Genomic DNA, 23921 nt, shown 5'->3' with positions numbered 1-23921 from the left:
TGGACCCTGGTTCACCAGGAGTCACACAGTTGGCCCCACAGCAGATGTGACCACAGCCCCAGAACAGCTGAGGAAAGAGGAAGGAGGGGACTTGACCGCTTTCCATCTAGTCTCCCTCTTCCCATTAGCCAAGAGTTGCCCCTTGGGGAGTGAGCTTCCACACCATCAATGGGCACCCCAGCCCCTTGGACAACCATTCAGAAACCCAAGGGCCCTGCAGTCCACCCACAGCCAGAAGTGGCTGAAGAAGCAGCTGAAGGAGACTGCGCCCCCCCCAAGCGCCAGGCAGGTGGCTGGAGGGGGCTAAGCTGGACCCCAGGTCAATTCCGTCTTTAATATTCTAGGGGTTAAGCTGCATAGTGAATACAGAAATGTTCACTTTATTTTTCTTTACATCTTTCTACATGTGTGAAGTTTTCATAATATTGTTTCAAAATTCTATTGAAAAACAAGTACACAATTGCAGGGTTTTTTTTATTTTGGTTTTTCAAGTAGGATAAGTGAAAGAGCTGGAGCAAAGCACTCCCTTTCTGAGCTTTTGCAAACACCAGGAGTGTGAATTTGCAAGTTTGGTCATGACTAGTTACTGACCGTAGAGCACTTATGAGGCTTTTTTTTAGGGAATTGTAAAATGTGAGAGTGGTACCATATGATATTGCATCAAGGGATCTGAAAGGAAAAGTTTTTTTGGTTCCAGGAAATCTAATTTTAAGTGTCTGTATTTTACAATGTTTTTTGTTTTGTTTTTTCAGAATGACCCTCTACTCTGAAAGTCCAAAGTTTGTTGGACACACTGAAATTAGTAACACATGAAAGTGAAAGTGAAGTCGCTCAGTCGTGTCCGACTCTCCGCGACCCCATGGACTGCAGCCCACCAGGCTCCTCCGTCCATGGGATTTTCCAGGCAAGAGTACTGGAGTGGGGTGCCATTTCCCCCTCCGGAGGATCTTCCCGACCCAGGGATGGAACCCAGGTCTCCCACATTGTAGGCAGACACTTTACTGCCTGAGCCACCAGGAAAGTCTATTAATGCATAATCTTTCTAAAACTCCTTCAGTCTTAATGCATTTGCCTAGAATTGCAAAAATGAAATTTAACATTGATATCAGAAACACTTCCAGCGAATTCCTAAGCAGAAGCAATTCCTCTGATCCAAAATACTTTAGAACAATGTCCATGGACAGAACAACATTGTCCTGATTCCAAAAAAGCCGAGCTGAGGGTGGAGAGCTTCCCTCAAGGCACCTAGGAGACCCGTCAAACCCTAAGCTTCAGAGGAAGCGAGAAGATAAATCTGATAAACTTGGTTCATTTACTTGCCTCTTCCCCCTTTTATCTGATTTGTTGTCACGAAGAAAGAGATTGACTAGCATCTCAAAGCAGAAAGTGACACGCACCCCAGACCTGCCGGTTAACTAGCCTGGTGCCCCACTATACTTCAGTCCCACAGCGACCCGCTACCCTGCGGGAGGCCACAACTCCCGAAAGGCCTTGCGGGCCTGGGGCGGGGTCGCCCGTGGATTGGTGGGCCCGCGTCTCCAGGAGAGCGGCGATTGGCCAGCTCTGGGATTGGGGCGGGGCTAAGGCAGTTGCGGGAATTGGAGCAGTAACAGGGGAAAGAATTTGATCTGTACGTTTAGGTCCAAACTCCAGCCGCCTACCGGCAGCAAGGACCTGAGAGAAGCATGGCTCGGCCGTCCGTCTGCCTGCTAGCCTCGCTGTCTGCGCTGCTCCTGGGTATCGCCGCCGTCTCCAGATCGAAGGGCCTGCGGGGCACGGAGAGTCAAAAGGAGCTGCGAATCCCTTCTCAGTTCAGCCAAGAGCAGCGCATCGCCATGAAGGAAGCGCTGAAAGGTGAACCCGGGTCCCCTTCACCGCTTATTCTCAGATAAAGGTCCCCGTCTCCTCGGGCCAACCCGCGACTCCCTTCCCCCGCCGCAGAAGTCCGCCCCTCGAGCTTGAGCAACACCCCACCACCAAGCCCCAGCCCCGTTTCCGGCCCCTGGAGACCGCACTCTGCTCCTACACCTGCCTCCTGGGGACTCCAGGGCGTTCCTTGCCTACCCTGGAAGCTTGAACTTCGCCCGGGTTTACCGGGCTGTCATCCACCCCACCCCACCCCCACGCCCACCTCCGCTTGCCTGGAGCATTACAGCCTTTAACCGTTGGTAGTCTTCACTTGTTAAGTCTCTTAAGACTAAACGATCTGAACCTTATTTATGTCCAGATGAGGGAAACTGAAATTTAGGTCAGCCGAACCATCTTTCCCAGGACCCTACATCTTGGAGTAAGCACTGGGTGACAGCCTCTATTGCCTGTAGGATCCTTCGGGTTCTAGATGGCTCCATAAAGAAGTATGGGGCTGTTGCTGAGGTGTGAGATGTTCTTAATTTCCTCTACCAATTAAAGGACATCTTTCCCCTAGACCTCAAACCAAGCTAAAAACTTACTTACCTTCTCAGTCTGCATTATCCAGGAGAAAAGAGATGGTGGCTCAAGAGTGAAAGGATGCAAAAGACACGGGTTCAATCCCTAGGTTGGGAAGATCCCTTGGAGAAGGAAATGACAACCCACTCCAGTATTCTTGCCTGGGAAATCACATGGACAGAGGAGCCTGACAGGCTGCAGGCTTCAGTCCATGGGGTCGCAAAAGAGTCAGGACACGACTTGGGGCATAAACAATGAAAACAATGAGATCCTTCCTCACCGTTGGGCTTATCTTCAGTCTTTTCCCTTCCATTAAGTAATGGATTAAAAGAAACTGCCTAAATAAACATGCAGGCAAATGCAAAAGCTATCCCTTGTTGTTAAATATAAACTGTGTTTGTGCTGGAGTGATAGGCCTGGGAGGCAGAGCAGGGCTTTCCCAAAGCATCCTAGTGTAAAGAGTTCTCTGAAAGGCATTGGGCAGCCACTCACTAGAGTCTCTTTGCACAAAATAAAGCAAAAGCTAGATAAGAAACTAAAATATGGACCTCATAGCACCATGACTTAGAACCCTAAGCCGAGGCAAAACATCTGAGTTCAGATCTTGAGTCTGCCTCTCAATCTCACATAGGCAGTTCATTTAGTCTTTTTGAACCTTGGCATCCCCACTTATTGGTAGGCTATGATGCAGGGTTGATTCTTCGCAAAACTGAGTACAGAAGTCAGAGGCCTCCCTTGACATCAAGCTGCTCTGGGTGCTTTTTAGATAACCTTCTAATCAAATTATCTCATGACACCACCCCCACCCCCTACTGTTTGCATTTGACAGTGGAACTCTTTAAGAATATAAAACCTTCACCAAGGAATGAACCTAATGGCAACTCAAGAACTGGACTTCTGGGTAGAGTGGATTAGATCGTTTATGACAAAGGAGCTTGTTTGGGAGCTTCTAAATGCCCCCCTTCCCAGGTATCATGTGCCCCCAAAGCTGACCTGGGCTGAGATCAGTGACACTCCGGATTAACCAGTCTATGAGGAATAAGCCTACTCTCTGTACACAAAGAGTCCTTCCCTTGTGGCTAAGCTGGTAAAGAATCTGCCTGCAATGCAGGAGACCTGGGTTCAATCCCTGGGTTGGGAAGATCCCCTGGAGAAGGGAAAGGCTGCCCACTCCAGTATTCTGGACTGGAGAATTCCATGGACTGTATAGTCCATGGGATCACAAAGAGTCAGACACGACTGAGTGACTTTCACACACTCACTGTACACAAAAAGATACAAAGCTTTGTTCACAAAGGGACCCAGGACAGTGGGCTCCTTGGATTCATCAAAGGATTGGTGGTTTCAGAGGCAGAGTGAGGCCTTAGTGGCAGTTTATAGCAGCTTCCCACTTAGGATCAGGGTACAAAATTTACTCCTGTCTGACCTCCTCCACTCCATCCCGTTTTGGACTTTATCTTCCTTTAAGAACCATATTAGCCTAAACAAAGGACTTGAGTTTAAATCCCAGTCCTACTGCTTGTTTCTGGACAATCTTGAGCAGCTCACCTAATGCTTCTAAGCTTTTTCCACACCTTTGAATCAGGAAAACCAACAATGCCTACCTGGAATGATTGTTTTGCTCTCCACAATAAGATAATGAGTGCAAGAGAACTTTTTATGTACACAGGGCTGTGGAAAAATCAGTGGTTGTTATCATCTTCCATCTCTGACTCCAACAGGTGCCATCCAGATTCCAACAGTGTCTTTCAGCCCCAAGGAGCTCAACACAACAGCCCTGGCTGAGTTTGGAGAATACATTCGTAAAGGTCAGGCACAAACCGTGGGAAAGGGGCAGGAGAGGTAGCACTGGAGACACGGTGCTTTTACAAGGTGATAAAGAAGTTTATCTTGTGATTGACTAGAGGGCAGCCTAATGTGCTTGGGCCTCTTTGGACATGTTTGTATACAGGGGGGAGGGATAGAAGGGAGAGTTCAGGAGTTAGAGCAGACACAGAGTAGAGACTAGATTTACCCTTTGAAGAACCAAGGCACATAGCCATTGGGTTGGAGTTTGAACCCTGTCAATTTTTGCCCTTTAATGTCAGTCAATAAAATAAAAAGATAGGACTGGGAATTCCTTCTTCATTTGCAAGTTTCCAGAACTGCACCACAGGCTTGTCCCCTCCCTACCTCCATACACACACCTACAGCCCACACACGGGCACACTCCACCTACCCAGGCCCTGCTCCAGATTCATTACTAACACGTGTCTGAGCTGCTAGGCAGTCAAAAACTTTAAACTATCACATAATTGCTCTCTTCTCACCCCACTGCCCATGAGCTAAAGATGGATGGGTCAAGGGGAAAAAGGAGACTTGGAGCTCCCCCTCCCCATGAAAAAAGCTCATGCAGAGTAGTGAGGCCACTTTACTAAATCAAATAAAAAACGGCCCCCTCTCAAGTCATCAGGAGTGGGAGAGGCTGGCACAGCACAGCCAGCAGTCCCTTCTCTAGCACTCTGGGACGAGGGGTGGGGAATCTGGGATCACTCCCCAGTGGCCAGGCTGAAAGTCTTCACTAAATAGGAAATAAAAATTGGGAAAGAAATGTTCAGCAACAGTAGACTAGATAAGCAGGCTGACAAGGAAAAAGAAATGTATTCTTCAGTTTTTTGTTTGTTTGCCTGCTTGCTTGTTTTCAGTTATCCACAGAGGCATGTGTGGATTCTTCGAACACAGCACAAAGAGAGATCAAAGCTCTTCCTCCCGTGTATCTAAAGCCGCCTGTGTTATTACCTATCTGTAACTAGCATAGTTGACCCTGAGAACACCTGAACACAGAAGTATGGTCATGTGCTCGACAGGATCAGCTTTTATCTCCGTATAACACAAACATTAGGAATATTGTTTTGCAAAGGAAAAATATCTCTGATTTTTTAATATACACAGGTAAAGGTCATGTTTGGTTCCAAATAATTTGGATACTGGGGCCTATTGTATTTAAAATTTAACATAATCCTAGTCTGCATCACTCTGTAACTTGTATTTGTGACAGCAATAGAGGTCAGGTCAGTCCAGATCTTGAGCTCTTATCTGTCATTAACGATGCGGTCTTGATATGCTTGTTATTAACAGTAATAACACAATATAATATGAGGAAGAGATATTTCAGAGATTGGGTGAATCAGGAATCAGACTAGCTTTGTTCCAGAGGGCTTCCTAAAGGAGGCTGCCTGTTTTAAAGGGGAGGAAGAGGGCAGGGAGAATCAATTAGTAGGAAAACCAAATGCAACTGTTGAATCTGGCTTTCTCTCATTGCTTTGCATCTCTTTGCTTCTAGTCTTTCCTACTGTGTTCCATACCAGCTTTATCCGGCATGAGGTCATAGGAAATTACAGCCACCTGTTCACTGTCAAAGGCTCAGACCCCAGCATGCAGCCCTACATGCTCCTCGCTCACATTGACGTGGTGCCTGCCCCGGACAGAGGCTGGGACGTGCCCCCCTTCTCTGGGTTGGAGCGTGATGGCTTCATCTATGGTCGAGGCACACTGGACAACAAGAACTCTCTTATGGTCTGGAATGCTATGTTCCCTCTGCCTTAGAGTCCTAAAGATCAATCCAGGGTGGGGGTGCTTTGCTAACCCCTGGGAGGTGGGAGGTTCTGGTGGAGAAAACCTTGGTTCTGGGAGATCTGACTTCCAGTCATCAGCTGGTCACTGCTCTGGGTCCTGACTTCTCAACTGTGAAATATGGATCAGAGTAGATGATCCCAGGTACCCTTTCAGCTCTGACATTGATAAGTTTTATGCTTTTTCCAGGTGGGGATGGTTTTATGTGAGCTGTGTTTCCCTACAGGGATTCCCAGGTGGCTCAGTGGTAAAGAATCCACCTATCAATGCAGGAGATGCAGGAGTTGCGGGTTCAATCCCTGGGTGGGGAAGATCCCCTGAAAGAGGAAATGGCAACCCACTCTAGTATTCTTGCTGGGAAAATCCCACTGACAGAGGAGCCTGGCGGGCTATAGTCTGTGGGGTCACAAAGAGCCAGACACAACTGAGTGACTGACCATGCATACACCCACTGTTTCCCTCCATTCCATCCCCTGGGGCCATTTTAATGTATTTTCTCTAGAAGGAATCCATCACATCCTAGCCCTGTTGCCAGCTGCTGAATATCTCTGATGCCTTGGTACCACCACTTAGATAATAAGCCTTTCTCTTCTCCCATTGTCCTTCTGTCCCCCAGGCAATCCTGCAGGCCTTGGAGCTTCTGCTGATCAGAAGCTACATCCCCCGAAGATCTTTCTTCATTGCTCTGGGCCATGATGAGGAGGTAGAATGCCTTCATCCTAAACCTATCTCTGGGTCCCCTCCTGGGGGAGGGAGTATGCTTCACTGTGGTCCGGTTTGCTCCCTGGATGCACAATTTGCCAACTTCTCTGTGAATATATCTTCTTGCCTGGAAAATTCCATGGACAGAGGAGCCTGGCGGGACACAGTCCAGGGGGTTGCAAAGAGTTGGACACGACTGAGTACACACACACTGTGTATATGTCATCAGAAATATCTAAGGACTTTGACCAAAATGTAGATGCCTGGGCTCTGTGCCGTAGATCCGATGGTTTTTTGTTTTTTTTTGTTTTTGTTTTTCTTTTTAAGAGCAGTTTTAGGTTCATGGCAAAAATGAGAAGATACAGAGATTTCCTTTCTTCTCCAACCCACACACATGAACAGCCTTACCCAATATCGACGTCCCCTACCAGAGTCATATATTTGTGACAACTGATGAACCTACACGGACACATCATAGTCACCCAAAGTGATCGTTTACATTAGGGTTCACTCTTGATGTTGTATATTATAATGGTGTATCATTATGGTATCATACAGGATATTTTCACTGCTTTAAGAAACTTCTGTATTCTGCCCATTCATCCCTCTCTCCTTCCCCAAAGCCTGGCAACCACTGACCTTCTGACTGTCTCCATAACTTTGTCTTGTCTAGAACGTTATATGGTTGGAACTCTACAGACTGTGGTCTTTTCAGAGTGGCTTCCTTCACTCAGTGTGATGCACAGATCTGAATGTTTAATGAACCCCCTGGTAACACCTGCAGCAGGCACATCGTCCATCAGAGAAACACCAGTGTGATGGGAAGAGAGCTAGCAGGCGGATCGATGAATGTGTTTTATTTCCAATGATGGCAAATCACTTCACACTCTGGGTCCTGGTTTCTTTGTTTGAGAAATGAGGGGGTTGGGCCCTTCTGGCTCTGACATTCTGGATTCTGTGAAGCAGGATTGTTGAGGGCCCTGTCCCTCATGAAGGAGCCTGGATGGGCAGGCTCTGGAGCGCCCAGCTGTGCTGAATGGGTCTCTGTGAGCTGTCTCTGGCGATCTGACTGAGGAGGACTGTGGCTCTGGGTTCAATATCTGCAGGTGTCAGGGGTAAACGGGGCGCAGAAGATCTCAGCCCTGCTCCAGGCAAGGGGCGTCCAGCTCGCCTTCCTGGTGGATGAGGGGAGCTTCATCTTGGATGGTTTCTTTCCCAACCTCAAGAAGCCCTTTGCCATGTGAGTATAGCACCCCAGCCCCACCTCAGAAGAGGTTCTCACATGGGAGCTGACCTTGGTCTGGTTATCGATAAGCCTACTCCTCTTGCTTTAATCAACCCACTCCAGGATTCTTGCCTGGAAAATCCCATGGACAGAGGAGCCTAGTGGGCTACAGTCAATGCAGTCACAAAGCATTGGACACGACAGCCATAAACACAGGCATGCACTTGCTTTAATCACCCCGAGCTTTGACCAAGTCTGAGCTCTCCTTTCCCTATCTCTTCTAAAGTAAAAATCCTTAAGCAGCATGAAACAGACCTCTTGGCTTACCAGACCACTGCACAGATGGGCCTGGGGGTCATTCGGGGTGGGAGGAAGTCAGGAGGGCCTTCTCTGATCCTCTTTTACAGGGTTTCAGTTTCCGAGAAGGGTGCAATTAACCTCATGCTGCAAGTCAACATGACTCCAGGCCACTCTTCAGCTCCTCCAAAGGAAACAAGCATAGGCATTCTCGCCGCCGCGGTCAGCCGGTGAGCCACTCCTGGGCCTGCCACCCCCACCAGACTCCGGCTAGAAGACCTGGCACTTTCCCACTTTGAGTTGAGGAGGCTAAGCTTCCTGTCCTGATGCAGGGCTGAGAAGCCATGATGGCGGCTACAGGGAGGACAGAGCGCGCAGCTCCCAGGCAGGTCAGAAAGGGACCCGTCCATATGGCAAGCAAGGGCCAGCAGACAAAAGCTAGGTTAGGCAGCTGGAATAGTCCAAAGTCCAGGCTTGAAATTATAGATCACAAGCTGGAAAAGAACCGTCTAAATTCTCCACTTGCCCCAGCAAGAGGACTTCAAGATAAACAAAGGCTGCTGTCTGTGGATGAGGACAGCAGGGTTTATAACAGCAGAGGTTAGCTCTGGCTGGTTTTCTTGCAGAGTAGGAAGAAAAGCTATATTCTTTCAGCTAAATGTTTAACTATCTACCATGTCCAAGACTTTGTGTCCAGTAATGGGCATGCAGTGGTGCCGTTTCCTCCAGGAACCAAACAGTTAGTGGAAGAGGCTGACAACTTTGCTGCAGTGTGGTAGGTGCAGTGAGACTGGGGTGCCCTATCTCGGACTTGGTATTGGGGGACAGCTCCTGTGAGTGGAGTAGAAGTAGTCCCACTCGTGCTCAGAGATCTGGAACGGTGGAGATGATGGGGAGGTGAGCAGGAGACCTCCTGGCTAGGCCTGTGGAAATGTCCTGTCTCCCATCATCTCCTTGGACTGCTGCTCTTGGACTGCATTGGGTGAGTCTTGAGCTCCCTTTCTCTTCCAGACTGGAGCAGACACCGATGCCGAACATGTTTGGAGATGGGCCGTTGAGGACAGCGCTGGAACAACTGGCAGATGAGGTGTGAGGAGGCACCCAAGCGCTGGTCAGCGGTGGGAGGGGCAGAAAGACTGCTGGAGAAGCTGCCTTTAGCGTAATAAAGGGGCCCTGCTGCTGGCCAGTGCTCTGCCCGTTCTCACCTCCTTCCAGCTGCTGCCTGGGCCAAGACACAGGGACCCAGCTTGTTGATTGGGGCTGTCGGTGCTCAGGCTGAGAACCTGAGACCCAACACCAGCCACTCTGACAGAGGTGGTTCCCACTCACCCTTGAGGCTGCTGCCACGGGCTCTCGAGGCGGGTCTAAAGTAAGGACAGGCCCAGGTCCCAGAACAGTGACCCTGTTATGCTGACCCCTCTGAAATCCTGACCTGTTGCTTTCCCTTTCAGTTTCCCTTCCCTACCAACATAGTCTTGAACAACCTGTGGCTATTTCGGCCCCTTGTAAGCAGGTAACGTTTTATCTTCCCATTCCTCACATCCCCACCCCAAACCTACCCACTTCCCCGTCTCCTCTCTGTGGCTTAACCGGGCCTGACTAACCATCCCTCAGCCACCAGACGCTACATCTAACTGGTCCAGAGGCACCCCTCCTAGTCTTAAAGATCTCCAAGGTTCAGGAAAGAGGGTATCCTACAACCCTCTCTTTCCAGTGGACAGTGACCTTAGTCTTTCTGCCTTAGGTTGATGGAGAGGAATTACATAACCAATTCGCTGGTCAGGACCACCATGGCACTCACCATGTTCAATGCCGGGGTCAAGGTAACCCCACCCGACTCCTCCCACACACCCCTGCATCCCTTGGCTTTGTCTTCTTGGCTTCTCCTTCCTTCTCTGGCTCCAGTGTGGATAGTAGGAAGGCTCAGTGCTCAACTGTCCTATGTCATCAGATGGGTAAACCTCAGGAGCAAGGGTTCTAGCTGACATCTACAAACTCCATGAAGTTTGGCCAAGTTTCATGTATGTGTGTTTCAGGGGCCCCCCTCAGGTTCTTTGGGACTGTACCCCTTCAAAAACATAACCATTACACTGATGTGAAGAGGTATTATTTGGGAGTTAATTCTTGTGACTTATACTCATTTAACATGTAATATATTCATCTAGCATTTTGGTCATGTAGTCTAAAGATTCCCAACCTCTTTACCACGTTTTTGTTATTCTTCCTCATGTTTTGAAAGATTTATTCACCTCACAAATTTACTGAATGATTAATATGTTTTCCCTGAGTTGAATGAGAGAAACTCACCTACTATTTTAAAAATCTATAATATTTGTGATGTATACAGCCTTAAAATACATACATTGTCATTCTCCAAAATACAGTAAATTTTGAATGGCCTTCAAAAATATAAATTCTACATGAGATTTACTTTTTTGGCTTGTGGGATCCTAGTTCCCTGAGCAGGGATTGAACCCTGGCCCTTGGCAGTGAGAGCGCAGACTCCTAACCACTGGACCGCCAGGGAACTCCCAAGGTTTACTTTTATAGAAATAAGTCTAAGGTGAACCAATACTCTGATAAAGTTTTTTCCAAGAACTCCTTTTCAGCAAATCGGTCTACTTTCAGTTGGACCAGCCACCAAGGAGCTTTTCTGTTTGAACTAGCCACACTAGCTCACGGGGGCTGAGGCTTTCTGAAATCTTGAAAGGAGTTAGACTGTTCCAGTTTCTACCAGTGCCACCAGCAAAACTTCAAGGAGGATCATCCACCCAGTGTGGCCTTGTGGCGCTCTGCTAATGTGCAGACCAGCTTGAGAATAAGTGAATGGTGCCTCAGAATTCATTTCTGCTGTAACTGGCCGGTGTGTTTGGCATGTCAGCCAGACCTGAGTTGTTTTCACCAGCTGCCTAGAGAATTCACCAAAATAATAGTACTGTGTACTATGTCCTTGCGTTTGAATGGTGTTTTTATCTGTCCAGAATACTTTCACATTTGTTTTTCCATTTGGTCCTCCTAACAGAGGAGGAGCCAGCTGAGAGACAGAGACACAAAGAGGTTGTCATATCTGAAAATCACACAGCCAGTTTGTATCAGCCAAGTTCTCCTGGCCTTAGTCTGGTGCTTTTTTGCACCATAGCAGTTCAAAGAAAGATACACAATTGGGGAATCTCCTCTCTCATGGGCTTTGGGGAAAAATTCCCTCCATAGCCTTAACCCTCTTTTCTAATTAGTCCTAATTAGATTAGTTCTGTTTAGTTTTCCCTCATCAGACAGAGAACAAATTTCACAGTAGGATATGGAAAATCACTACCACCATCAGTTATAGTGACTGTCCCCCTCGGGGCCTTAATGGGGCCTCAGAGGCTCTGGGGTGCCCCTCCTGAGTAAGAACCAACACTGGCCACTGCAGAACTGTCCTAGGCACCCTGGGAAAGAGCGCTCACCGAAGACCACTAGCAGCCTTGTACAGGCCAAAATAGAGGTGTCCTGGCGTCCCAGAGAAAGCAGTCTTGCTCTGAGCAGCTCTCTGTGACCCCTCCAGGACCAAGAAACATGAAGGTCTGGCCTGAAGCAGAGACACACCTCTAGCATTGAACATAACCACACGTCAAGGGCCCAGAGAAGACAGTGGCTGACTAGAAATATTAAACCTTGAGTTTTTCAATCAAAGCAGCTTCCTCTCCCTCTGCTGGTGGCAGTCGGCTCTTCCTGGGTGGGGGCCAGGTGTCGGGGACTAGAGGTCAGCTCAGGCCAAGGTTTGTGGTTCTCTCTCCAGGTGAACGTCATCCCCCCTGTGGCCGAGGCCATCATCAACTTCCGAATTCACCCCGCACAGACTGTTCAGGAGGTGCGTGCCACGTGTTCCCCACGACTGGGTCAGCCCCGCTGAAGTGTGTCCAGCGGGGCCGGGTGGAGCTGCAGTTCCAGGGCTGGCCCAGGGGCTCATTTGTTCAATGATTTTTCAAAGGCTTCCTACGTGCCAGGTGCTTGGCTGGGATAGGAGATCCCTGGCTTTAGGGAGCGTGGAGTCTGGGGTGGGAGATGAATGATGATAACCATGATCAGAGCAGCAGCAGAGACAGCGGGCTTGCAGCGTGCGTGGCGCTGTTCTCAGGCTTACATACTGTATACACCCACTTAACCCCCCAGCCACTCTGTGAAGCAGGGAGTGTGTCCTCCTCATCTAACAGGGAGAATGGAGGCACAGAGCCACGCAGCAGGTAAGTAGCAGGCCCAGCGTTATACAGCCAGGACTAGCTCCAGAGTCTGCGCTTTCAGCCTCACACCATACGAGGATTATAACAATTAGGGGCGAACAAATTACCATCGAATCTGAGCAAAATAAGGGGCTGATGCTACCTCTAAGAATCAAGAAAGTCTTTTCCAACCACTAGAAAAGGACTCAAAGGACAAATAGGATTTGGCTAAAAGTAAGACATTCAGGGTACAGGGAAAATGAAATCTAAAGAGTAGGATAATTTGGGGGAAAGTGATGGAAGATGAAAATGGAGTTGTACTGATAGTTTGGGGGTCTAGGCTTTGAGTGCCATGCCAAGGAGTTTGGGCTCTAATCTGTGGACAGATGTCAGAGGTCTTCAAACCGGGCTGCAATAGACTCAGACTCTCTTTTAGGGAGACAGTGCTAGTGGCGATCCTGAGGAAGCCTTGAAGTAAGAAGAAATAATTAAATTGTTGCAACATCTCAGGCAGTGGGTATGGAGGTCTTAACTGAGGCTATGGTCATGGGTAGAGTAGGTACCCACCAGAGGTGTGAGAGGGGGGTTCTTCAGGACGCAGTGTGTGATATTAGTTGGCCAGATGCTGATGCCTTTAACCAAGATTGGGAATTCAAGAAGAGAGCAAGTTCTCAGAGAAATATAATGGTCTAGAAATTTGAGAGGCTTCTAATATATTAATAGACAATTATAAATACCTTAGATATAAAGAGATAATAGAGACAGAGGCTGGAGTATTATTAATTGAAACCTCTAGAGCCAATAAAATCCCATGGGAAGGGTGTGTGACCCCTTGGAGAGAAGAGGTTACAGACAGACTTGTGATGTTCTGCTGTGAACATCAATTTAAAAGTTAGGAAAATGAATGTGTAATTGCAAACCATGATGAGTGCTATGAGGAAAAGGGGCTGCTGCTATCGAAGGATTTAGGAAGGAATGAGAATCTGTCCATGGGTCAGGCAAGACTTCCCTACATGATATCTGAGCTGGAAGCTAAAGGGTGAGAAGAAATACACAGAACATTTGACATCTCTAAGAAAGACCAGCTTATTTAAACATCAGGTTGAGCTAAAAAGAATTCAGAAGGAAAATCTGGTCCTTCTGAAAATGATCAAAAAAAACCAACCTGACAACTATGAGATGAGTATTATATTCCAGGATTAAGCAAGATAAGGGGTGGGTGGTGTTTCCTGGTGCTCTTCCTGGCGGATCATCAAGGGTCCGCCGCACTTAGATTTCTGTGGTCCTTTCTCCCTGGGGCCTTCCCCATGGAGGCCGTCGTGTGTCCTCAGACAGGCTGGGGGCAGGCCCGCATTGCAGGGGCTGGGGGCACAAGCTGGCAGCCTACCCAGAGTCACCCGGCGTTGGCAGGGAGCTGGGACAGTGTAAGCCCTGGGCTCTGCTGCTTTTCATCCAGTGCCAACCTCTGTCTTCTCCCTGGGGGCTCGTGGGGCCAGGAAATCACTGAATTCCCCTCACTGAGCTGCTTTCCACCAGTTTTTTTCCAGCCTCATTCCAACTCCATACCCTTTCCAAGGGCTGTTTTCCACCAGCTGGGGCTTTCATCTCCCCAGGTTCTGGCACTCTGCCCTCCTCTCCAGTCCCCTCCCGCAGTGGCCTTCCTTCCCCCCGATCGATGAGATCTCTGGGCTCCCTAGGCCCACCCTGCTCCCCTGCCTCAGTGGGGAATGGAAGGCCGCCGTCATCCCAGGAGCACACCATACCTCTTCGTCCTGGTCATGCCTCTTCCTCATGCCCCGATTCTAAATGGCTCCCTGTGCCCTCTTCATCCATCTTTACCTGGTCTCACCTGTAAGTTTTTACGGGAAAAATCTGAATGAACGTTTTGACCAACCCAGGAGCTAGGTCTCTGGCCCCATCGGTGAGGAACAAGAGCCTTCAGAAACCTAACAGACTGCCATGTGGAAAGGAAGGTTTGTTCTGTGTGGCCCTCAAGGGGCAGAAATAAGGCCACTGGGAGATGTTTCTGGGAGCCCCCACTTAGAGCAGAGTGTTGGAGTATAGCACCCCGCATGATAGTGAGCTTCTCAGAGGCTGGATGTCCACCTATCTAGAGTGTTTTACAGAAAATTCCTGTCTTCCTTCATTTATTCATTCACCAAGTGTTTATTCAGTGGCTACTGTGGGCTAGACATTCTTCCAAGCACTTGGGAAAATGGTGAACAGGCCAAGATTCCCATTCTAAAGATGTTTACATGCTAGTGGGTGTAAGGAATCAAATATATGTACAAGTGGAAGAAGTAGGCACCACAAAGGAAATCATAGGACAATGTGTCACAAAATGGTTGTGAAGTGGGGTTGGGGCGGTAAGCAGCTTTGTATCCATGGTCAGTCCTCTCTTCAGGGCTTCCCCAGTGGCTCAGCAGGTTAAGAATCTGCCTGCAATGCAGGAGTCACAGGAGAGGCAGCTTCAATTCCTGGGTGGGGAAGATCCCCGGGAGGAGGAAAATGGCAACCCACTCCAGTATTCTTGCCTCAAAAATCCCATGAACAGAGGAGCCTGGCAGGCTCCAGTCCACGGGGTCACAAAGAGTCGTACATGACTAACGACCAAGCACACACACAGTCCTCTCTCATGAGGCATTTACACTGAAAGCCAAGAGGGAGCAAAGACCTGGGAACAGCATGCAGGCAGCAAAAGCAGAAGCCTCTATTCTCAACAGAGGTGCTGATGGCTCTGGCACTATTGACACATTATCCTGTGGATTCTGTAGAATATTTCAAAAATAAATAAAAAGAGATATGAGTAGGTTAGATGCTATAGGAAGCCATCCTCAGTTCATTGTTAAGAAGATGCTCATCACAGAGTTGTTCAAAGATGAAATGGATTAAAACACATGATTGTGAGCTTTCTGCCACTGGAAATATTGAAGCACAAGCCAGTGAGAGCCTGTCATGGTTGTTTTGATGACCGGTCTTACAGTAGGGTGGAAGCTGGTCTTGCTAACTCTAAAGACTTAAGTCTTTAAGTCCCCATTGTCCTTCCCTTCGAACTTACTCACTCAAGAAGAAAATACAGCTTTGCCTAAAATAGAAAACAACATAATGTGGAAATAAGGACTATAGGGGCTCAGAGGAATGAGGAATCAATGTGCTGTACCTTTGAGGTCCCCATTACCATTGATGAATCCCTCCTCTTAGTCCCATCCTTGTGCCTCTGATTATTGCCCTTCTAAACAGGCAAATACCAGCTAACATACATGAGTGCCAGGAGCCAGCCTAAGCATATTACACACGTCCAGTCATGGTAACAACCGCCTCAGCAGGTAGGTGGTACCATCATGCTTCTGTTAACAGATGAGCAGGCAGAGACACAGAGGCTGAGGAGTGTCACACAGCTGTGAGTGGCTCCCCGAGGCCCAGAGCTGAGTGTGCATGCCCCTTCCCTGCTCAGCCTGTCTCTTGCCTCTTCTCCATCATTCTCATATCCTTCCTTCAAATTCTGGCTCAAAATCCATACCACTGGGAAATCCATCTTAAATGAACACCGCCCTCTTTCTGGCTCTACTCAATGCCATTTCAACCTGTAGGTACTTTGGAAACAGTGAAGCACCATCCTTGTGAAGTCAGATACCCAGCCCAGCAGTACTAACTCTAAACCTTGGGCAAATTCCTTAATGAGACAACTCCTGTTATTTTTTTTTTTTTTATTATTATCGTCTCACGTCTTTTAAAATGTATATATGCAACATTCATTGTGCACCTTTTGTATTCTTCGTACTAGGCATAAGTGGCCTTTGGGTCAGGACCTAGCCTGGCGGCTGGTGGCAAACCTGGGCTCTGCGGTGCTCACTGCAGGCACGTGCGCCCAGTCGTGTCCCACTCTCTGCGACCCCATGGCCTGTAGCCTGCCAGACTCCTCTTGTCCATGGGATTCTCCAGACAAGAGTACTGGAGTGGGTTGCCATTTCCTCCTCCAGGGCATCTTCCCCACCCAGGAATCAAACGCGTGTCTCCTGCATTGCCAGGCAGACCCTTTACCACTGAGCCACCTGCTCACTGAGATCCAATCTGTGTGCCTTCTTCAGTGTCTGGAGGCAGGAATCTTTAAGTAATGTGGGGCAGGACACAGCAGACACTTCTGGGGATGACTTTAGGAGCCTTCCAGTGGGTTAAGAACATATCCAGACAATATATTAATTCTTGTATCAGAGTATTTGAGACATCTGTGCTGGAGTGAAAATAAGCTCTGACAAGTGAGTTGCCCCTCCCCTCAGTCCAACAGCACAGAATTGGCTTTGCCTCAGGTGATGGTTTCTAAGTCAGAAGAAGGAACCCTCATTTCCTCTCCAGACCTGACACTGACCTAAAAGAGGTCCTCTCAAGATAATGCCCCCCAGTTATGAGACAGACAGTCCCCTTTCTAGGGCAGAGACCATCCTAAAGCAAGTGCTTCTCAAATAGCTTGAGACCGGTGCTGGAGCCTTCCCTAGGGGGCTGGGTGGGTTTGTGGTCAGCCAGCCCAGATGGTCAGCATCCTTATCCATTCCCACACAGCTTCATGTGATCCGATCCTCAGGGTCTGGTCTACATCCTGCCTGGGACCAGGACTTTTGCTGAGTTCAGCTTTAGTCACTTCAGACTGAAATTTCTAGAAGCTTCCTCATGTTCCTTCCTGAGGAAAGGAGGCTCAGAGAGAAAACTTGAATACTAGCCCCCCAACTTCTAACTTTTTGTCTGTTGAGCTCATCTTCCTGGCCCCAGTGCAGATGGCTACAAACAGGAAGCAGGGATACCCAGAGAGAAGGAAGAAAGTGTATGACCTGTCACCACCTGTCTGAGACTCTCCCAGGCTGAAGTGAGGTCATTACATCTACCCGCCTGCCTCGAGATGGTTGAGATTTCCACTCTGCTGTCTCTTGTACATTTTCACCTAGCCTTAGGTTCTCAGCCTAAGGGAAATTACCCAATATCCTGATTTTCCAGTTCCCTACCTCACGGCTATAAGGCAAGCCTCCCAAACATCTAACATAAATCTACCACGCTGCAGATTTCCAGGAAGAACAGCCCTTCTATCTCCAACAACCAGGAGGCTGAAATTGAGGTCTCAGAGCTACAATGAGTCTCTTCTATAAAGGCTCTGCCTTGCTGGAGAGAAATCAGGACTGTATAAATTCATACAGTACTTGAATAGCAGACCAATAAGAAATCAAACTTTCTTTGTTTCCTCTCTCAAGGTCCTAAAACTAGCCAAGGACATTGTGGCTGATGACCGGGTCCAGTTCCACGTGTTGGATGCCTTTGACCCCCTGCCTGTCAGCCCTTCTGATGATCAGGCCTTGGGTTACCAGCTGCTCCGCCAGACCATACAATCTGTCTTCCCGGAAGTCAACATTGTTGCCCCAGGTAATGACTTCACCAACTGTGGCTGCCAGAGTTTGGGGGCAGGGGCCGGTGCTGGAATTGTAGCCTATCTGATATCCACTGCCTCACCCCCATCCCAGCTGTTCAGCCTGGAAACAGCTGGCTGCTTCCTCTCCTGATGGGACTGGAAATGCATTTTCCCCTCCAAGTGGAAGTGAGAAAGCAAACAGGAAAGGATCAGAAACAATAAATTAGGTCAGCCAAGCCTGGGTCCTTGCTTAACCTAGGCCAGCCACTCTGGCCTAGAGGAGAGGATCGGCTCAGATTCCCCTTCCTCTGGAGGAGCCACAGAGGGGGTTGGGTTCCACCCATGCAGTCTGGTTCTGACCCATTCTAGGATAGCAGCTCAGCAACAGAGCTCAGAATTTTCAGCCCAGGAACTTCTCCTGGCTGTCCCATTGGAATTAACCCCCTTCACCCTCCCAGTAGCAGTGCCTCTGTGCCCCTTCTCCAGTCTTCCAGCGTGCCTTCCAAATCTATGCTGTATAGATAGTGGTTCTCAAATTTAAGAGGACAAGAGGATCACCTAGGGAACTTATTAAAATGCAGATTACCTGGACCCACTCCCAAAGATTCAGGTATATTAACTCTGGAGAGGACCCTGGAATCTGCCTTTTTAATAAATATCCCAGGGAATTCTGACACCATCTGATGGCTGACCACAGTTTGAGAATCTCTGGTCTGTGATGTGAGGAAGAGATGCTCTAATGTGAAGACTTGTGTTCACTTTGCTTTTATCTACCTTCAATCATGGAGTCTCTCATTTTTCTAAGCTAATTCTTAGGACTTGTTAGGCATGGACCTTAAAGATACTATAGTGAAATTCTACAACCATAAACTCCTTGGGTATTAGGAGGAAAAAAAAAAAGCAGTCTTAGTTTTTAATCAACTTAAATCTGACCCATTTCTCAGAAATTCAACCTCAGGCATTATTGAAGCCTCCAAGCAACTCCACCACCCCCACCTTGAGTCAGGCTTCAGGGTCTTATGCAATAACATCGCATCAGGACCCCTTAGTCTGTGGTCATCAGTCCTTGTGTTTGCCTCTGAGACATCCATTATCCTGCCCACAAGGTCACTTCAAGTTACAGGTTTCCTCTGATTCCTTGACCTGTCTGGGGGGTGAGATCTCCAGACCCAAGATCTCCCCTGAACATACCCTCTGAGATTGTCTACCTCCTTGGATTCCTACCACAGAGCAGGACCCGGGTCCCTACCATCTAGGAACCCTGGCTTTCATACTCCCAGGTTCTCTTCTCTTCGCCTCAAAGGCTCTCTACCTTTCCCTCTCCCTTGTGGGGCACCTGCGATAATCTCATCAACACAGTTAGGCTTTTACAGAATAAAGATAGGCAGACTTCAATTGGCAGAAATCTCCAAAGCCAGGAATTGTGAAGGGACCCATCTGAAACCAGGAGTGGAAAGTAGAACAATGGACCTAGAGGCTATCACACTAAGTGAAGCAAATCAGACAGAGAACGGCAAATATCATATGGTATCACTCATGTGACCTCTAGGACAATGATATAAATGAACTCACTTGCAGAACAGAAATAGACTCAAAGACATGGAATGCAAACTTGTGGTTATCAAGTGGGAAAAGTGTTGGAGAGGATAAATAGGGAGCTTGGGGTCAACAGATACACACTATCATATAGTAAGTGTATAAACAGTGGGGACCTACTGTGTAGCTCAGGGAACTACATTCAGTGTCTTGTATAACTTGTGATGGAAAAGAATCTGAAAAAGGCAGGTATATCTGAACATGGATAGCTGGGTCACTTTGCTATCCACCTGAAACTAACACAACACTGTATATCAGCTATACTTCAATTTTAAAAAGGATACTCAAAAAAAAGTACATGCAACACATCATCCCAAGTTTGCTATAAAGCAATAGCCACTTGTATTTTTGAAATTTTTCTGTCACTTTTAAATTATTAAAAATACCTATCCAACTACATGAATACAGAGCTATGACCCTGTCATGAACTCAAAAAGCACACCTGTACTTGTGGGATCTTTATGCATAAGCTTAATAGCTTCATGATAAATCTGTTCTGCCTGAAAGTACTTAAAAATGGGATACATTTCTAGAATAAAAGCACTAACTCAATCAAAATAAAACACAAATTACCATCTCAAATTCATCCCACCACACTTTAGCTGATAATCTAGGGAGTCTTTTTTCAAAGATCATTCATAATGGAGAGGAATCCCAGCCCCAGCTTGGGGTAGGGGGGGGCGAGGATGGGGACGGATGACCTACTACCTTCAGGAGAGTGGGACACTAGAGAGTATCCTGGGACTATCCAGACCTGCAGTTTGACTCTGGGAAGATAGAGTCCTGCTTCAGAAGACAGGAATAGCCAGAAATTATGTTCTACTTTTATTCTTGCCTGGAGAACCGCCATGGAGAGAGGAGCCTGGTGGGCTACAGGCCATGGCTCGCAAGGAGTCAGACACAGCTGAGCACAGTGGCGCAGCATGTTCTCCTTTAAAAGGATTGCCATCGGCAGCAGGAAAAGTCCCCCAGAGAGCATTTGTTTCTGACCTGAGTGATACACAAGAAAGGTTGGGCAGTGAAGAAACGGTGCTTAGATTTCTGGGTATCTAAATTTCTACTGATAGAATAACCTGGCCATACATATGAAATGAAGCCATTGGCCTCTGTGGTCATCATGGAGAGAGGGCACTTAGCCTTGGACCATGTAAGGGATATCTCTCTGGGAGATATCCCTTGGGAGGTGATTCTATGTTCCTGGCTGAAATAGTATCTTAGAAAGGTTTTGAAAATTGGTAGGCTGAAGGACAAAAATCCATGGCTGCAGTCTCCTAAGGAAGATCCAGGCATCTTCTGTGGTGACTCAAGAGTCCCAATTTTCCAGGTAGCCTACGGGCCACCACTTCCTTGGCTTGGCTGCTTGCATAAAGCTCCATTTCTCTGGATTCTTCCTTTCTAGGTACTTGTATTGGCAACACAGACAGCAGACACTATCTGAATCTGACCACCAGCATCTACCGGTTCAACCCCGTCTACCTACAGCCTCAGGGCTTCAGTAGGTGAGTGAGTGAAACAGGTTTGGACAGCTTGGTGGAGAGAGGAGATACATCTGACCTGTCCCTTTCCCACTTCATTCTCCTGACAGCCCACAGAATGGGGGCAACCTGGGATTTGTACGAACTAAAAGATACTGCGGAGCCCAACTGGCCAGCTTTTCTCAGTGCCAGACTCTTGCCACTCCCCAGAATTTGGGGGAACCAGTGACTGTTTTTCAGGGATGGAGATAATCAGGTGACTGGAAAGAACCTGGTAGAATTAGGACGTTGAGTCCCGCCTCTTCCTTCCTTTGCAAGAAGCGCTCCCCTCTGGATCTCATTTCCCCGGAAAGTGGGTACTCCAGAATTCTCAACTTCCACTTAGTGAACTGCAGACACATTCGAGGTCAAAGATGAACTGATGCTTTGAATTCTCAAAACATACCTTGGGAATCTGAAACTTATTCACCAGTTTCAACTACTGTGTGTGAACTTCTGCTTTGTGGGTTCTTCAGCAAATTTTTAGTCCTGGGATATAGGGGCATGATTTCCATTTGCCTCTCTGCTCCTTACCATACCAGCTCTGATTTCCTCATCAAAAGTCAAGTTGTTTGAATATATATTTGAATATGAACTTAAGAACAGATTTCATGGGGAGGAGGTTCACTGGTTTTTTTAAATGAGTGTAGGTGGGGGTAGCTCTTCTTTATATCCTTTGATCTTTGAGGTTACACATGTGCCTCGGTTGTATTGTTGTGTGGAGGCAGGCTGCGGGCATCGGATCTGGCAGTGAAGTTCGAGGTGAAGCAGAGAACCCCACAGGCTCTCCCACAGCCTGGCAGCTGCCCTTCCTACCCACCTGTGCCCCTGATAATATGGGGAGGGGTGGCTGGCATCGGGATAAGCCTAGCTGCGACTCCAGCCTTGGAGAGAGAATTAAAAGATAACTTCCCCTCAGAGGAGGAATCATTCAATAGATTCCAGAGCAGGAGATGATCTGCACTCCCCAGGACTATCATCTCCTCCCCCTGTACTTTGCCATGGACCTAGATCCTGGAGCGGTGACCAACCTGTCCTACGAAATCTCACTGCTTCCAAACGGCTGCTCCCCCCTTGCCCACTTCCTGCCCCTGGAGGGTCAAAGGCCAGTGGCTTCAGGGGATGTAGGGTGCTCGGCAATAACATTTGCACTAAAGCAATGGCCTCCCCCGCCCCAAATTTCTCTCCCTCAGCATCCATGGAATCAACGAGAAAATCTCGGTCCAAGCCTATGAGACCCAGGTGAAATTCATCTTCGAGTTTATCCAGAATGGTGACACAGACATGGAGCCAGTTCCTCACCTGCATGAACTGTGAGGTTGGGGACCAGCTGGATTAGGGATGCCTGATGCTGGACCAGGACTAACCCAAGGGGGAAAGCCAGTGTTGATGAAACTTTTGGTCAAAAATCATGTCATAATAACCTCACCCACCTGCCTTGGTCACTCCTAAACTCAGTGAAAAAACAGGGCCAGGAAGAAGGGGAGGACCATCAGGAAACTGGCTCCTCCCTCCCTCAAGACAGCTCCTTGGTTCACCGTCAGTTATTGCCTTCTTTTCCCTCTCTTAAAATAGAAGGTATCTGGCTCGTCTGCCTTGCACTGGTGAATTCACTGCTCCTTGTTAAGGCCTAACTGAGCAAACACAGATTTGAAAAATATCAACCAGATTTTACCTTTTAAAAGTGTTTAAGTCACACTCGGCTTATAAATTTGTTCTTGCCGTAACTGTAATTTCCTTTCCTTCCCCCCCCTCCCCACCGTCTCTTCTTGGATTGTTTATCTGGCTCCTCATCTCTCCCCTCCTGCCCCTGCCTCTCACCTCTTCCCCTCCCATTTATTCTACACCTGAAGCAGGACTTAAACTATGTCACTACCATAATTACCGCAACAGCTGGTCAAATAAAGTGGTCTGTGCAGCACCGTCTGGTCACTTGGGGGGGTGAAACTGAGGCAGCGGGCTCTGGGGGAACCGCAGACCTCCTGGTTCTGGAGGTTGGGGCCTGGAGAAGACGACCTCTGTCCTTGGGCTCCTCCCAAGGGCTCCCTGGGTTTCTCTCCCTCCCCTACCCTGTTCCTGCCACCTGCTGCTGCCGTCCCACCCCAGGAGGCACTCATCTGCCGAAAGATTTCCCTGGCACATCCTGCGGGCTGAGCCCCCAAGAGAAAGACAGCCTCTCTGGAGCCCAGGACCAGCAGGGTCCTGGCCCTGACATCGTGTCCTGGTTCAGACTCATCGAGGGAAAGTGGAGGGCAAGTGGGGAGGGGACTGCCAACAGAGGCTCTGCTCCACAGGTGGGGCAAGGGCCAGCCGCCCTCCCTTCGGGGACTGCAAAGCTCCAGTCTGTGTTCCGCGGAGTCCACGCCGGAGCACACTGGAATCTGCTCAGTAGCTGTCAGGTGGGGGGCATTGAAAGGCAGCACTTCTTGGCTCAAGGCTGGGAGCTATGCTTTGTGGGTCACAAGGGAGGGAGTCAAGGTCATGGAGGGAGACACAGACGGAGCTGGGACTAGAGACGACATTCCCTCTTTTTTCCTGTCCAGACAGGACCCTCCTTGCCTTCCTGGGGTTTAACAGCAGTGGGACAGTGGCTTCTTTTCCCTCCTCGCTATCCCCTGCCCCTCTCCACCCGCTTGTGGGTGTGAGCAGCTCCTCAGGAGCTGGAGCCTAATGGAAATTGTTCAACACACGGAGCAGGGATTATTTCAGGTTCTCTGTGACTCCGCCTAAGATTCACATTCCTTCCCTCGCCCTCCCTTTTTTTTTGCCACTTCTGTACTTAATTTAGCCTTTGTTAGAGGGTGAGCTGAAGAACAAAAAGGATTCTTCACATCTGTACAGAGCTGTGCAGAGTACTTTCACACACCTGTCTCACTCAACGTCATTTGCGCTCTGTCGTGCCCAAGTCTTCAGGACCGCGTGGACTCTAGCACACCAGGCTCCTCAGTCCCTGGGAT

General features: G+C 48.4%; 1 protein-coding gene across 1 annotated transcript; it reads left to right on the top strand.

The window, feature by feature from the left end:
• The first annotated feature begins 1594 nt into the window (after positions 1-1594).
• On the top strand, positions 1595-22882 carry PM20D1 (peptidase M20 domain containing 1). The gene is made up of 13 exons (XM_061159927.1): positions 1595-1854; positions 4149-4235; positions 5750-5982; positions 6656-6742; positions 7848-7981; positions 8374-8493; positions 9275-9350; positions 9715-9776; positions 10008-10086; positions 12042-12113; positions 17700-17868; positions 20850-20949; positions 22158-22882. Exons 1-13 carry the CDS (start codon positions 1686-1688, stop codon positions 22279-22281), a joined length of 1512 nt encoding a protein of 503 aa, XP_061015910.1. The 5' UTR covers positions 1595-1685; the 3' UTR covers positions 22282-22882.
• Positions 22883-23921: the final 1039 nt, after the last annotated feature.

Source organism: Dama dama, chromosome 14 (assembly GCF_033118175.1).
Source record: "Dama dama isolate Ldn47 chromosome 14, ASM3311817v1, whole genome shotgun sequence".
Taxonomy (NCBI): Eukaryota; Metazoa; Chordata; class Mammalia; order Artiodactyla; family Cervidae; genus Dama; species Dama dama.
The sequence above is the reverse complement of the archived record's forward strand: the minus strand, read 5'-3'. Positions and strand labels throughout refer to the sequence as shown.

What these genes read in the sequence shown, in the direction of transcription:
- PM20D1 (XM_061159927.1), top strand. Translation starts at nt 1,686, where the DNA reads ATGGCTCGGCCGTCCGTCTGCCTGCTAGCCTCGCTGTCTGCGCTGCTC. An exon ending in CTCGCCGCCGCGGTCAGCCG is followed by an intron (nt 8,494 to 9,274) that starts GTGAGCCACTCC and finishes TTTCTCTTCCAG; the next exon opens with ACTGGAGCAGACACCGATGC. An exon ending in TGGAACAACTGGCAGATGAG is followed by an intron (nt 9,351 to 9,714) that starts GTGTGAGGAGGC and finishes TTTCCCTTTCAG; the next exon opens with TTTCCCTTCCCTACCAACAT.